This window comes from Xenopus tropicalis, chromosome 8 (assembly GCF_000004195.4).
Source record: "Xenopus tropicalis strain Nigerian chromosome 8, UCB_Xtro_10.0, whole genome shotgun sequence".
Classification (NCBI taxonomy): domain Eukaryota; kingdom Metazoa; phylum Chordata; class Amphibia; order Anura; family Pipidae; genus Xenopus; species Xenopus tropicalis.
The window spans coordinates 130,046,232-130,061,829 of record NC_030684.2 but is presented as its reverse complement, the minus strand read 5'-3'; the positions used below and the strand labels follow the sequence as shown (position 1 = coordinate 130,061,829).

The 15,598-nt window shown below is 45.0% G+C and overlaps 1 protein-coding gene across 1 annotated transcript; it reads right to left on the bottom strand.

The window, feature by feature from the left end:
* Window positions 1-1,520: 1,520 nt before the first annotated feature.
* Window positions 1,521-15,269, bottom strand: LOC101730866 (SLAM family member 8). The gene is made up of 6 exons (XM_012969737.3): window positions 15,138-15,269; window positions 12,213-12,521; window positions 10,811-11,074; window positions 9,186-9,320; window positions 3,682-3,716; window positions 1,521-1,862 (listed from the first exon to the last, which is right to left on the bottom strand). The coding sequence occupies exons 1-6, from the start codon at window positions 15,199-15,201 to the stop codon at window positions 1,710-1,712; spliced, it is 960 nt and encodes a 319-aa protein (XP_012825191.2). The 5' UTR covers window positions 15,202-15,269; the 3' UTR covers window positions 1,521-1,709.
* Between the last annotated feature and the right edge of the window lie 329 nt (window positions 15,270-15,598).

Sequence of the window (15,598 nt, the reverse complement as noted above, 5' to 3'; positions counted from 1 at the left end):
CATTTATAACTTGAAACATATAAATTAAGGATATAATTTACAAGATGGTGCATATAAGTTGGTAGAGCATAAGGTTATAAACATATGGTTAATGCTAATTAGACTTCCCAGGCAGGGCCACTTTAAGGTACCAGTGGGCCCAGGGCAAAATTTAATTGGTGGGCCCCTACTGCCCACCAAAATTTGTTATAGAATGACCCTCAAGCATGTGAAGTTCAGTATATTAAGGCAGGCGGGGAAGAAATGCTCTGTGCTTACTGAAGTAGACTTGATGCCCAAGTGTGCCGCCCTGCCCTGGGCCAACAGCCCTGGGAGCAGATAAATGACAAAATGGTGATGCCACAAGAAAAAATTAAGTTTAAAATAAAATAACCATATTGTAGATCCCTTCTAGTTGATTAAAATAATGGGTCTGCCGTCTCTGTGGCATGGTTCTGCCAAAAAATATCATGGTAATGCCCCTTTTGCCCATTCATTAAAACTGCCTTATTTCCAGGTGACCTCTGTGTCATTACAAAACTATGAAAATTTAGGTGCACAAGCACATGTCTCGGCTGATCCCTTCTGCCCAGGATCATCACCCTAGTGGGAATAGATGCTAGCTTTACATAATGAATGATCTGGTAGCCAAGGGGCCCATCGCTTAGGCTAGGCATCCCCAACCTTTTTTACCTGTGAGCAATATTTCAATGAAAAAAAAAAGCTTGGGAGCAACACAAGCACAGAACCTTTCTTAGTAGTTGACCAATAAGCACTCCAACTGGTTAATTAGTGGCCCATGGTCTTTATGCCTCCAAACCTTGTCTCCAAGTTAGAAATTCAAAAATGGGCACCAACTTTGAGGCCACTGGAAGCAAAACTAAAGGTGAGCAACATGTTCCTCCCAAGCCACTGGTTGGGGATCACTGACCTGGGCCATAAGACTTGGGTTTCTTTAACTTTAAATAAGAGTGTACATTAATATTGGCATTTTTGGCAAATGTTGGTACCTTCACAGACAGAAAAGTCAACAGACCTGTAGCTAGGGATCAAATCAGTGTAGCCACAACTTGTAGAAGTAATAAAAAAATTATATAACAAGCGGGTTATGAGACCAGTTGCCCCGGACCCATTATCTGAGGCACAGTGTAAGGCCTACCAACACCCCTTAAGGTCCCCATACATGGGTCGATAGTAGCTGCCGATATCGGTCCCTTGGACCGATTCGGCAGATAATCGGCCCGTATACGGGCACTTCCGACAGGCCTGCCCAACCGATATCTGTCCTGAAATCGGCCAGATCTCAATCGGGCAGGTTAGAAAATCTAGTCGGATCGGGGGCCGCATTGGCTAGTTGATGCTGTCCCCGTACCGACTTTACCTATACCCGTCATTATAATTCAATCGTTTGGCCCCATTAGCCTAGATTCTTCCGATATCATCCACCCATAGGTGGGGACCTAAAAAAGCGGATCTGCTAAAAAAGGGGACCTTAAGATAAAGACCTGCTTAGAAATTAGCTGCTTGGAAATATTTTCATGTGAGTTTGCAATATCAAATTTTATTTTTTCCTAAGGAAAAGATCAATTTCAGTAACTATTTACATTATACATTAGAGGACAAATGTCTACACAAATGAAATGTCCCTAGTAGGACGGTTTGATCTTGATCTTGGACAATATGCAGGGAATTTTCCCATGTCCTTTTGGTAAATATTCCCATGTTTGTATTCACTGGCCAGTCTGGGTTCTCTCTGTATCTCTCATTTGCCTTTTCTTCTTTTTGCTTGATATACGTTGTTTCATTTGTTTCATCAGCCCGGCTTTTGGCTCTACTGATATGTTTCCCACCTGTCTGGCTTGTTTAGGCCCATCTTTCTTGTTCTGCAAGACACAAAGATGAAATGTTGGAAAAGCTATAATTTTATTTGGGCTCCCCAGCCTCATATCCATGCATAACATTGTCTCTTCCACATTTGTTCTTATAGGTATGTCCTGTAATAGTGGTACATATTCAGCTTGTATGGACCAATATACACGAGTCCCTACACCTACTAAAGTAGTATCATGACATTTTTTTTAATTAACCCAATTTATCTTATTTTTTTTCTCTGTGACAATTTCTAATTTTGCGTTGTCAATACCATGTTGTCTTGCACAAAAATGTTGTTCACCCCACCATTTTTTGATTATCCCATTTACACACATCATAAAAAATTTATTGAGGCTACCAAAAACTGGATCTGAAGTAAATTTACAAATTTAATAATAAATAAAACCAATTGTTCTAACTTAATGTGCATATTACATTTTTGTGTTGCTTTTGTACAGGTGTGGGATCCATTATCGAAGGTAGGGTCATCTGCCATAGAATCCAGTAAAACAGTACCTGTACTTGATCCCAACTAAGATATAATTACCCCTTATTGGGGGCAGAACAGCCCTATTGGGTTTATTTCATGGTTAAATGATTCCCTTTTCTCTGTAATAATAAAACAGTACCTGTACTTGATCCCAACTAAGATATAATTACCCCTTATTGGGGCAGAACAGCCCTATTGGGTTTATTTCATGGTTAAATGATTCCCTTTTCTCTGTAATAATAAAACAGTACCTGTACTTGATCCCAACTAAGATATAATTACCCCTTATTGGGGGCAGAACAGCCCTATTGGGTTTATTTCATGGTTAAATGATTCCCTTTTCTCTGTAATAATAAAACAGTACCTGTACTTGATCCCAACTAAGATATAACTACCCCTTATTGGGGCAGAACAGCCCTATTGGGTTTATTTCATGGTTAAATGATTCCCTTTTCTCAGTAATAATAAAACAGTACCTGTACTTGATCCCAACTAAGATATAATTACCCCTTATTGGGGGCAGAACAGTCTGGAAAACCCAAGGTCCCTGGCATTCTGGATAATAGGTCTTTTACCTGTATACAGTCCACATATATTGTAAAAACATATAATTAAACGGTAGACTATATATATATATATATATATATATATATATATATATATATATATATATAAAATTCTCTTCTTTTTTAGGAGATTTATTAAAACTTGGGGCACAAACTGATTTCGATTGGCTTCTGTGGCATCTCAGTAGGTTTTGGTTTGCAAGTTTTCAATGTTATTATTTTTCGTGACTGCGAATTGATAAATTATGATTAAAACCATGATTGCAGTAAAATTCTCATTCATTATTTCAAAGGTGCCTTTGGTGATTAGTGATCGGCTTTTGCACAGATGCCAGTACTACCGGCGCTGCTACCTAAGGGCTCTGGCACACGGGGGAGATTAGTCGCCCGCGATTTAACTCCCTGTTCGCGGGCGACTAATCTCCCCGAGTTGCCTACCCCTGCCATCCCACCGGCGAACATGTAAGTCGCCGGCGGGATGGCAGACGCGGCGGCGCGATTTCGCGCAAATTTTTCGGCGATTTCCGCAAATCGCCCCGCCGCGTCTGCCATCCCGCCGGCGACTTACATGTTCGCCGGTGGGATGGCAGGGGTAGGCAACTCGGGGAGATTAGTCGCCCGCGAACAGGGAGTTAAATCGCGGGCGACTAATCTCCCCCGTGTGCCAGAGCCCTAAAGTCACTGGATTTGTGTATAAATTAACCAAGAAACAGTATAAAGTTACTAACAAATAACCCATACAGATAATCATGCTTGCATATAATGGTTCCTCACCTTATTCAGTAGAATTTTGGATTCATCTTTACTATCTGTTGGAATAAAAAGGGATAGAATGATTTATTGTCACATGACATTGCGGAGCAACTGTGCAAATATCTGTCATTATACAGTATGTGCAACAAACCCAGGGCAGAATTTATCTCCCCAACCTCTCACCTAGGTAGGGTGGCTTTTGGCATCATTATTATTATTATTAACATTTATTTATAAAGCGCCAACATATTCCACAGCGCTGTACAATAAGGGCATTCTGGTAGGGTGACTCTGGGAATTCTGGTAGGGTGGCTCTGGGCATTCTGGTAGGGTGACTCTGGGAATTCTGGTAGGGTGGCTCTGAGCATTCTGGTCGGGTGGCTCTGAGCATTCTGGTAGGGTGGCTCTGGGCATTCTGGTCGGGTGGCTCTGAGCATTCTGGTAGGGTGGCTTTGGGCATTCGGGTAGGGCGACTCTGGGCATTCTGGTAGGGCGGCTCTGGGCATTCTGGTAGGGTGACTCTGGGCATTCTTTTAGGGTGACTGTCATTATATGTGCAACAAACCCAGGGCAGAATTTATCTCCCCCAACCTCTCACCTAGGTAGGGTGACTCTGGGCATTATTATTATTATTAACATTTATTTATAAAGCGCCAACATATTCCACAGCGCTGTACAATAAGGGCATTCTGGTAGGGTGACTCTGGGAATTCTGGTAGGGTGGCTCTGGGCATTCTGGTAGGGTGGCTCTGGGCATTCTGGTAGGGTGACTCTGGGCATTCTGTTAGGGTGGCTCTGGGCATTCTGGTAGGGCGGCTCTGAGCATTCTGGTAGGGCGACTCTGGGCATTCTGGTAGGGCGACTCTGGGCATTCTGGTAGGGCGACTCTGGGCATTCTGGTAGGGCGACTCTGGGCATTCTGGTAGGGCGACTCTGGGCATTCTGGTAGGGCGACTCTGGGCATTCTGGTAGGGCGACTCTGGGCATTCTGGTAGGGCGACTCTGGGCATTCTGGTAGGGCGACTCTGAGCATTCTGGTAGGGCGACTCTGGGCATTCTGGTAGGGCGACTCTGGGCATTCTGGTAGGGCGACTCTGGGCATTCTGGTAGGGCGACTCTGGGCATTCTGGTAGGGTGACTGGGCATTCTGGTAGGGTTGCTCTGGGCATTCTGGTAGGGCGGCTCTGGGCATTCTGGTAGGGCGGCTCTGGGCATTCTGGTAGGGTGACTCTGGGCATTCTGGTAGGGCGACTCTGGGCATTCTTGAAGTGTGACTCTGGGCATTCTGGTAGGGTGACTCTGGGCATTCTGGTAGGGCGACTCTGGGCATTCTTGTAGGGCGACTCTGGGCATTCTTGTAGGGCGACTCTGGGCATTCTTGTAGGGTGACTCTGGGCATTCTGGTAGGGTGGCTCTGGGCATTCTGGTAGGGTGACTCTGGGCATTCTGGTCGGGTGACTCTGGGCATTCTGGTAGGGTGGCTCTGAGCATTCTGGTAGGGCGGCTTTGGGCATTCGGGTAGGGCGACTCTGGGCATTCTGGTAGGGTGACTCTGGGCATTCTGGTAGGGTGGTTCTGGGCATTCTGGTAGGGCGGCTCTGGGCATTCTGGTAGGGCGACTCTGGGCATTCTTGTTGGGTGACTCTGGGCATTCTGGTAGGGCGGCTTTGGGCATTCGGGTAGGGCGACTCTGGGCATTCTGGTAGGGTGACTCTGGGCATTCTGGTAGGGTGGCTCTGGGCATTCTGGTAGGGCGGCTCTGGGCATTCTGGTAGGGCGACTCTGGGCATTCTGGTAGGGTGACTCTGGGCATTCTGGTAGGGCGACTCTGGGCATTCTGGTAGGGTGACTGGGCATTCTGGTAGGGTTGCTCTGGGCATTCTGGTAGGGCGGCTCTGGGCATTCTAGTAGGGCGGCTCTGGGCATTCTGGTAGGGCGACTCTGGGCATTCTGGTAGGGCGACTCTGGGCATTCTTGAAGGGTGACTCTGGGCATTCTGGTAGGGTGACTCTGGGCATTCTGGTAGGGCGACTCTGGGCATTCTTGTAGGGCGACTCTGGGCATTCTTGTAGGGCGACTCTTGGCATTCTTGTAGGGTGACTCTGGGCATTCTGGTAGGGTGGCTCTGGGCATTCTGGTAGGGCGACTCTGGGCATTCTGGTCGGGTGACTCTGGGCATTCTGGTAGGGTGGCTCTGAGCATTCTGGTAGGGCGACTCTGGGCATTCTGGTAGGGCGGCTTTGGGCATTCGGGTAGGGCGACTCTGGGCATTCTGGTAGGGTGACTCTGGGCATTCTGGTAGGGTGGCTCTGGGCATTCTGGTAGGGCGGCTCTGGGCATTCTGGTAGGGCGACTCTGGGCATTTTTGTTGGGTGACTCTGGGCATTCTGGTAGGGCGGCTTTGGGCATTCGGGTAGGGCGACTCTGGGCATTCTGGTAGGGTGACTCTGGGCATTCTGGTAGGGTGACTCTGGGCATTCTGGTAGGGTGGCTCTGGGCATTCTGGTAGGGCGGCTCTGGGCATTCTGGTAGGGCGACTCTGGGCATTCTTGTAGGGCGACTCTGGGCATTCTGGTAGGGTGACTCTGGGCATTCTTGTAGGGTGACTCTGGGCATTCTTGTAGGGTGACTCTGGGCATTCTGGTAGGGCGGCTCTGGGCATTCTGGTAGGGTGACTCTGGGCATTCTGGTAGGGCGACTCTGGGCATTCTTGTAGGGCGACTCTGGGCATTCTTGTAGGGTGACTCTGGGCATTCTGGTAGGGCGGCTCTGGGCATTCTGGTAGGGCGACTCTGGGCATTCTGGTCGGGTGACTCTGGGCATTCTGGTAGGGTGGCTCTGAGCATTCTGGTAGGGCGGCTTTGGGCATTCGGGTAGGGCGACTCTGGGCATTCTGGTAGGGTGACTCTGGGCATTCTGGTAGGGTGACTCTGGGCATTCTGGTCGGGTGACTGGGCATTCTGGTAGGGTGACTCTGGGCATTCTTTTAGGGTGACTCTGGGCATTCTGGTAGGGCGGCTGGTAGGGTGACTGGACATTCTGGTAGGGTGACTGGGCATTCTGTTAGGGTTACTCTGGGCATTCTGGTAGGGTTACTCTGGGCATTCTGGTAGGGTTACTCTGGGCATTCTGGTAGGGCAACTCTGGGCATTCTGGTAGGGCGACTGGGCATTCTGGTAGGGCAACTCTGGGCATTCTGGTAGGGCGGCTGGTAGGGTGATTTGACATTCTGGTAGGGTGACTCTGGACATTCTGTTAGGGTGACTGGGCATTCTGTTAGGGTTACTCTGGGCATTCTGGTAGGGCAACTCTGGGCATTCTGGTAGGGCGGCTCTGGGCATTCTGGTAGGGCGACTCTGGGCATTGTGGTAGGGCAACTCTGGGCATTCTGGTAGGGTGACTCTGGACATTCTGGTAGGGCGGCTCTGGGCATTCTGGTAGGGTGACTCTGGGCATTCTGGTAGGGCGGCTCTGGGCATTCTGGTAGGGAGACTCTGGGCATTCTGGTCGGGTGACTGGGCATTCTGGTAGGGTGACTCTGGGCATTCTGGTAGGGCGGCTGGTAGGGTGATTTGGCATTCTGGTAGGGTGACTGGACATTCTGGTAGGGTGACTGGGCATTCTGTTAGGGTTACTCTGGGCATTCTGGTAGGGTTACTCTGGGCATTCTGGTAGGGTTACTCTGGGCATTCTGGTAGGGCGACTCTGGGCATTCTGGTAGGGCAACTCTGGGCATTCTGGTAGGGCGGCTGGTAGGGTGATTTGACATTCTGGTAGGGCGACTCTGGGCATTCTGGTAGGGCGGCTGGTAGGGTGATTTGACATTCTGGTAGGGCAACTCTGGGCATTCTGGTAGGGCGGCTGGTAGGGTGATTTGACATTCTGGTAGGGCAACTCTGGGCATTCTGGTAGGGCGGCTGGTAGGGTGATTTGACATTCTGGTAGGGCGACTCTGGGCATTCTGGTAGGGCAACTCTGGGCATTCTGGTAGGGCAACTCTGGGCATTCTGGTAGGGCGGCTGGTAGGGTGATTTGACATTCTGGTAGGGTGACTCTGGACATTCTGGTAGGGTGACTGGGCATTCTGTTAGGGTTACTCTGGGCATTCTGGTAGGGTTACTCTGGGCATTCTGGTAGGGCAACTCTGGGCATTCTGGTAGGGCGGCTCTGGGCATTCTGGTAGGGCGACTCTGGGCATTCTGGTAGGGCGACTCTGGGCATTCTGGTAGGGCAACTCTGGGCATTCTGGTAGGGTGACTCTGGACATTCTGGTAGGGCGGCTCTGGGCATTCTGGTAGGGTGACTCTGGGCATTCTGGTAGGGCGGCTCTGGGCATTCTGGTAGGGAGACTGGGCATTCTGCTAGGGCGACTCTTGGCATTCTGCTAGGGCGACTCTAAACAATATTAAATGAATACCAATTGCAAAGAGTTTTGCAGCATCACTGTCTACAGTTTAACTTCAAGGTGAACTTCCCCTTTAAACCCTAGGTGCTGCATTCATTTGTCTCACCAGGAAAACAAAAAGCACAATCACAAAATTCAATAAAAAAGTAAAGAAAAACACTCTTTGACTGCAATGCAGTTGCAATGAGGAAAAAAAAAATAATAAAAACAAAATGCATTTGCTGCCAACGCGCAATTGACTTCAATGTAATTGGAGCAAGAAAACGGGCATTGGCTCCAATGCAATTGGTCTTGCAAATCCTAGGCTACGGCTTACAGCAGAGGAGTAATTTTGTTAAACAGGGTTGATGATATGCTCTTATAATTACACTGAATTTCCTTGGAAATTAATTCTTCTATTAAACGGGAACTACACACACTCGAATTAATGTAACTTAACTGAGCAATGTAATTTAACTGAGCAGAGAAAATTCAGGGGACACATTCTGCATCAGAAACATCATCTTCTGGAGGCCTAAAAGCAGGGGGGCACTTTTGTTGGGAATTCATGATATTAGCATTGTAAAACTGCTAATTACTTGAAAACTAAAAAAGAATGTCAATTACAAAAATGCTCAGAATTGCACTGTGGGCAATTTAAAATTAATTTTGTATTATGAATTACATGTATTGCCCCCCCCCCCCCCTTCAAGTATATATATATGTAAAACAAAGGTAAGTGATGGGGTGGGGGGGTTAGACAAATGCAAGAGTTTGGTCTTAAGCTGAAGGCCTCACCAAACAAAGTGATCTTTCCCCAACATGCCCCTTGAGGTGGGCAATATCAGGCTGATTTGATTGTTTTACCCTAGGGCCAAATGATTGGATCACTATGACAGAGATACAGGCCTTCAGAGCAAGGAGTGCATCAATGAGCTGATGTGGTAATTGCCTCAATACCTTTTAAACCTGTCCATTTGATATTGATCGGGTAAGCTTGTTGCGTGCAAGCTCAGACTGAAGGAGTTGGCGGCTAAAATTTGCCCTTGTATGGCCAGCCACCTTTTGTAAGTATGACTAGTACAAGTGCTAGTGATATTGGGTAAAAACACTGCAAATAATGTCCTTAAATTACTCTTACCTTTCCTCTTCTTCGTGCATCGCGTTTTATATAGTGTATGTTTCACAAGAGCAATTGCAAGAAGGACTGTAACAATCAATCCCAGTACAATTAGTAGCCAATGTCCCCAGATGAAACACTGCATCATAATCTTGCCTTGGAACACAAAAGAACATACAAAACAGTGTAAATGGATAAACTTATGTTAAAAAAATACCCATCAAATTTCTAAACCACTCCACAACAGTGATCCAGAAAAACAATCCTGAGCAGGCCAGGTGCCATTTTTGGTTTTAGTGGGATGTAGACAGTGATCGCTTGATCCTAAATAAGCTGCATGAATTTATAGTGGTGGCAACACAATCCTTTTGGGCTTATTTTATGTTTAAATGAATTAAGGTATGGGGATCTAAATGATAGAAATATAAGGTTTTTCAGGTCCAAACAATAATAATAGATCCCATGCCTATATATGGCTTTCTAGAGTGGGAGAGGTCCTAGGACCAAGAATGTATATTGTGGAAGGAAGAAACTGATTGGCCTGATCAAGGTTTGAAGTGAACATCTGAGAAGCCTGTGTAACCAACCAGGGCCCCAGGGACGGGGCAAAGACTAGGGTTAGGCAGAAGAGGCATTTGCCTAGGGCTCAATGGCACATACCTCTCCTGTCTACAATACAGTAGACCCAGCAGGGGGCCCCAACGCATTCTAGTTGCACCTCAGACTAAGTTTGGCCCTTCTCTGAGCTTGCAAGCAGTCTTCCAGCCCAAAAGAAAAGCACAAGTTTTAAGGTGTAATGATTGGGGGCAGGGGTTAGCCTTAGTCACCCTCAGCTGTAGAATTGGCACTAACAAAGGGGCTCAGGCTACTAGCTAAGTACAGTTTAGTTCTAATGTCACCCCTCAGAGGTAAGAGACAGATATGGGGGTAAGGGACCAAATGGCCACAGCCAGAGATACAGAATGCCCTCCTAGGTACTTAAGGTATTGCAGGAGAAGTTGCATAATTATTTTGCAGTGTATCAAGCAACAAAGTGCAAGAGTAGCTCTTGTCCATTGGCCCCCTGATTGCTCAGACAGGTCTTCCAAGGGTTGTACCCAGTGCTCACAACTGGGAATTCCTAACCCCCATATGTAATTGAGGCTACTTGCTCTATTCCCAATAATAATATTTGGGAGCAGGACTTTTCTGTTATAGTTCATTAATATTTGTGGATAAATATAAAGTTATAAAATTAATAAACCTCAGACTACTACATCATCGCAGGGTAAAGCACCTCTTTAACATTTCCATTCGAAAAACACCAACTGAAAAGTACTGCGGCCTTGTAATGTGAGCGCTAAGGGATCATCATAAGTGGGGAACAAAAGGATGAACAATGTATTGTAATGGAGTCTAGTAGAATCTACAAATGGCCTCTACTATATCTAGTAGATCCTAGTTGTAGCCATAAACAAGAACTCAAATCCCTTGTCATCTGGCCATTCCAAGTGCTGACTCTGGGTATACTTGTCACACAAGATTAAATCAGCTTTTGAATGACAAGCGCACACTGTTTGCAGCAGATAAAGATATTATAAAACATCTACTAAGTGTATTTACTGAACAATATATATATATTTACATTCCTGTCTGTGTTTGCTCACCTGAAACAGAACACAACTGCCAAGCAGTGACTGAGGCAACTTGCTTTCCGGCAGGGTTGCTTATGAAGCAGACGTACTCTGTGCCCAGTGAAGAGAATGCCAGCAGGACTTGGATGGTACATTCATTAAAGGAGTGATGTAGGATCTCCCAACGGCACGACACATTGGATGAGGTGTTTGGGGTGAGACACTGAAGGGTGAAGCTACATCCAGTAGCATTACATCCCCTTAGGGTTTTATTGATGGTTGGAGGAGGTAGAGGTTCTGCAATTGAAATCAAGTGCAAAATCAAAACATACCCATTTGCCGTGTATACTTGGCACACTTATAGCTCATCGTGTTCCATGGCAGAACACCTTTTTAAAAAATGTACAAGATAATTTCCAGCTGGTGGTACCTAAGACCAAGGGGTCTTAGGTACCAACAGCTTGAAATGATCTTCAAGCTGGTGGTGCCTAAGACCCCAACTAGTATGCTATTAGTGGAAAATCCATAATTAAATATAAAATACTAAATCAATGAATACAGATATGGGTTTCCTACTTGGTAACCTTCAGAGACTCAAGTCAGGAAGAGCCATTGGACACATGTGAGCCCTGTACTTACCATCTGCCTGTGGTAGGCATAAAGTACAGACACAAAACACCAGTGTTTGGACTTACCCACACTGTGGCAATGACCAGTTGCTAGGAACACTCTTTGTGCCAGCGCTCAGTCTAACCCACATTCTGGAGTTGACCAGCAGCTAGAAACAATTTTGTACACAAAAAGAAAAACTGCCAGAACACAGTTTCTGGGGGGTATTATACATGGAAATGCCGCTGTGCCATACCAGCATCCGGGGCGTGGTTTATGGAGGTGTGGCTTCCAACATAGGCCTGGCCTAAAATTTGCCCCCTATCCCCAGATTTCATTCTGAAAATCTGGTCACCTTAACAGGGTCTTACTACTCAGTTACAATGTTTGCTGGGAGACTTGATTTTAATGCACTGCAGACTCAGTATGTATAAATAATAATATGTATTAATAGGCAGTGTAGGACGTACAATGAGGGGCCTTGACGTGGCACATGAGCTTACATATTTTGGCCACATTGTGTTACTAACACCTAATTTATTGCAAATATTTGCTGCACTGGCAATATTTCTTTTTGTGTATAAAGTAGACAAGTGGACATGGATCACCCCTAATGAGTGAATATTTTAGATGTGCCACAAGAAGCTTGATGTCCAGGTTACCTCCATGTGTATTATGTGCCAGCCTCTATAATTCGCATCAGACTGCAGCAAAACATTATCATCCAGATTGGATTTATGTAATGTAAGCACATTTCTGTGAACATTATAAACTCAATTTATGTTATAAGCAGCGGTAGGTACACAGCTTAGTGTAGGATACATACCATGAACAGTAAGCATGTAGTTCTTCTTCTTTGTTGCAGAATTGGGGGAAGGCCAGCAGGATATAGTATATTGCCCACTGTCCTCCTTACTCAGGTTATTAATCGTTAATTCTGATTTACTGAAGCTTGTTCGGTTCTGGTATAATTGATTGGTCGTTGTAAATCTGTTACTTCTGTATTCAGCCACTTCCACCTTTTCTTCCTTCGTTGTCCTCCATACGGTGCATTGGGTTGTAGAGTTTGTGCCAAAATGGTGCAGAAACCTGACTGTTCCATTTACAAGTCCATTAACCTGAATGTCAGGTACTTCTAAATAAAGAATGTTATATACAATAAGGTTAAATAGCCTGTCAATTGTCAGCCAATGGATAACTCCAAAGTACACAAGGTGCACTGTCTTTATTGACTGTTGACTAAGGGCTCATATTCAACACGGCTAAGCAAACAAAAAGCCTTATCGTTTATTTAACCTTGTTAAATGAGCACTAAGGAGCGTGCCATACAGTACTCTAGAACTGGGGTATTCATAAATGACCCCCGTGATGTTTATTTTATTATTATTTACCAGGGCTGGTTTTGGTAGAGATGCTGTTTGATAATATGTTTATTCTCAGGGGGAGGTGACATAGTGTCCCTGGAGGCCTTTGTGCAGGATCTTAATAATTGTGATGACTTTATATTAGCTAAACTAATCAATATAGGGAATTATTCTTTTACTTTTGCAAATGCAATTTTTCATGTTTTTACCCAGCATGCAGTTTTTCTTTGCACTAATCCCCGCATCATTGCATCTTTAAGTTCGGCCGCTTTAAGGTACCAGGGGCCCTGGGCAAAATTTTAATGGTAGGCCCTCACTACCCAAGAAATTTGTGATAGAATAGTCTTCAAGTACGTGAGGTTCAATATAATAAGGCAGGCAGGGAAGAAATGGTCTGTGCTTACTGTAGTAGATCTGATCCACAGGAGTGCCACCCCGGGAGCAAAATGAGGATGCCACGAGAAAAAAAAGCAAAGCAATTAAAACCCCACACTGTAGGGTGCCTCCAGATGATTAAATGAGGGATCTACCACCTCAGCAGGATGCTCCCACCAAAAGTTATCCCATTTGAAAGATTGGCTAGAGGGCCCCTATCCTTATCCAAGTGGGGCCTGGGCCACCTTTGCCCATTTATTACATTGGCCCTGTCTGGGGGGGTTAATGCATCTACAACAACAGCGACCAATACATCAAAACTTGCACGTGTGGATTGGGCACAACTACAACTACTAAATGGTGTCTGCGCCTGATTTAATTTCTTTTTGCCTTCCTCAGGATCAGCTAAAGGTCCCCATACACGGGCCGATAGTGGCTGCCGATATCGGTCCCTTGGGCCGATTCGGCAGCTAATCGGCCCGTGTATGGGCAGAACAGAGCGGCCTGGCCGACCGATATCTGGCCTGAAATTGGCCAGATCTCAATCGGCCAGGTTAGAAAATCCAGTCGCATCGGGGACCGCATCGGCTCGTTGATGCGGTCCCCGAACCGACTGCCCCATAACCACAGATATAATCCGATCGTATGGCCCCAGGGTAGCAAGTTACTTGCTACCCGATATCGCCCACCCGTAGGTGGGTATAGTGTATGGGCACCTTAACAGTTAGGCATTATGGTTGAACATGATGGACGCTTGTCTTTTTTCAACCAAACTAACCATGTTACTATTGTAAGATTTAATATAATAAACAAATATTTATACGATTTACACTTACTGGTTAATTCTACAATCTACATTATTGTTATCATTCATTTTTTTTATTGTTTTATAGCAGTTTTTATATCAGTTAAACATTTTACATTGCTTACATCAAAAAGCAATATCGTGGTGTTACATATTGTTGCTGTTTTTTCTTTTTTCCTATCACGAACATGATATTAAGTCCAGCAAATGACAATAGCAAGTATGTTTCCTTATGTTAATAGAAACCGATATGTTACTCAATATTGAGAAAACAAAAACAAAAACAGGGAAAACAAATGGGTAATTACAACCTATATTATTGTTACCGACAGAGTAATAGAAAGGAGGTCAGCTTCTGTCTCCCCATCATGGCTTCCTCTGGTCTGCAGGCCTCACATTCAGTCTCCTCACAGGCTTCCCCCCCTCACTAATGCCCAGTGTTCTATTTATACTGGTTTGTAATTCCACAACTCACATCCTATGTGATCAGTAATCTAATTGTTAGTGAGTTTCGCTCATAATGAAATGAGTTTTATGGCTCCTGTAGCAAACATACTGCCCAGCTACCATCCATGGAAAACCCAATGCTATGTATTACACATAAATATATATAAGGCCACATACATATATATATATATATATATATATATATATATATAACAAAAATAATAGCACCCAAGATTTGCAATTTCTTACACATCTGTCTTTTGGTTCTGTTGTTTCTGTTGCTCCTTTGGGTTGTAATGATTTTTAACAAAATGTCCAATTGTCTTTATAATCAACACTAATTGCACAACAACAAAAATAGTTTTGGACTCACAATTTGACTCTAAATCAAAAAGCCAGGAGGCAAATGTGGGCTGCAATAGATTTGCTATTGTGCATCTACACTTGGAAAGAACTGAAAGAACAGCATTTGTCTGTCAGCAGGTTTCTGCATACAAGTGAATCAATACATATTAGTGATATATATATATATATATATATATATATATTGATTTTCTTATTATTATATATTAGTGTATAGTTGTGTGTTTCCAGCTGTGTGTGTGCCTGTGTTGTGTCAGAGAGTTGTGAGTATATTTGTGTCTGTCTATGAATGAGTGTGGGAAGGTGCAGGCATGGGTATAAGTAAAAGTGTGTGTTCTGTGCTGTGTGCGAGTTCCTTATTAACACTCTTTCATCGGGCCTTTGTATAGACACTTACCTGAGCCGAGCGGGGGCCGTGGGAATAAGACGAGGGCTAGCAGAGTAATCCATGGCTGGCTCATTCCTCGGGTGGAAGCCCTACATGCTCCCACAATAAGGAAACAAGGTTATGCTCCAGTTTTACTACTGTAAGGAAATTCCGCCCACAGAGTATTTCCTCATTCCTTTGTGCTCTGCAGGCTGCTGTGTACATTGTGTTTCATCTGCTTGTCATTTCAAAGCAAAGTACATGTAGGCAAACTTCTACTGCTAAACTACAACTCCCATCATCCTTAGTCACATCTAGTTCAATAAGGGCTGGAGGATCTCAGACAGAGTTGGGTAACACGGCGCACATGATGAGAAGAAGTTGTACATCACAGAAGTGGTTTAAAAAGGACAGTATGGGAACTGGTTTGAAAGCACACTATGAGAACTGGTTTAAAAAGGACTGTATGGGAACTGGTTTAAAAAGGACAG

Coding starts and splice junctions, on each gene's coding strand:
- LOC101730866 (XM_012969737.3), bottom strand. CDS start 15,201: ATGAGCCAGCCATGGATTACTCTGCTAGCCCTCGTCTTATTCCCACGG. Junction 11,075..12,212: donor CTACATGCTTACTGTTCATG/GTATGTATCCTA, acceptor TTTCAATTGCAG/AACCTCTACCTCCTCCAACC. Junction 9,321..10,810: donor GCAGTTGTGTTCTGTTTCAG/GTGAGCAAACAC, acceptor TTGTGTTCCAAG/GCAAGATTATGATGCAGTGT.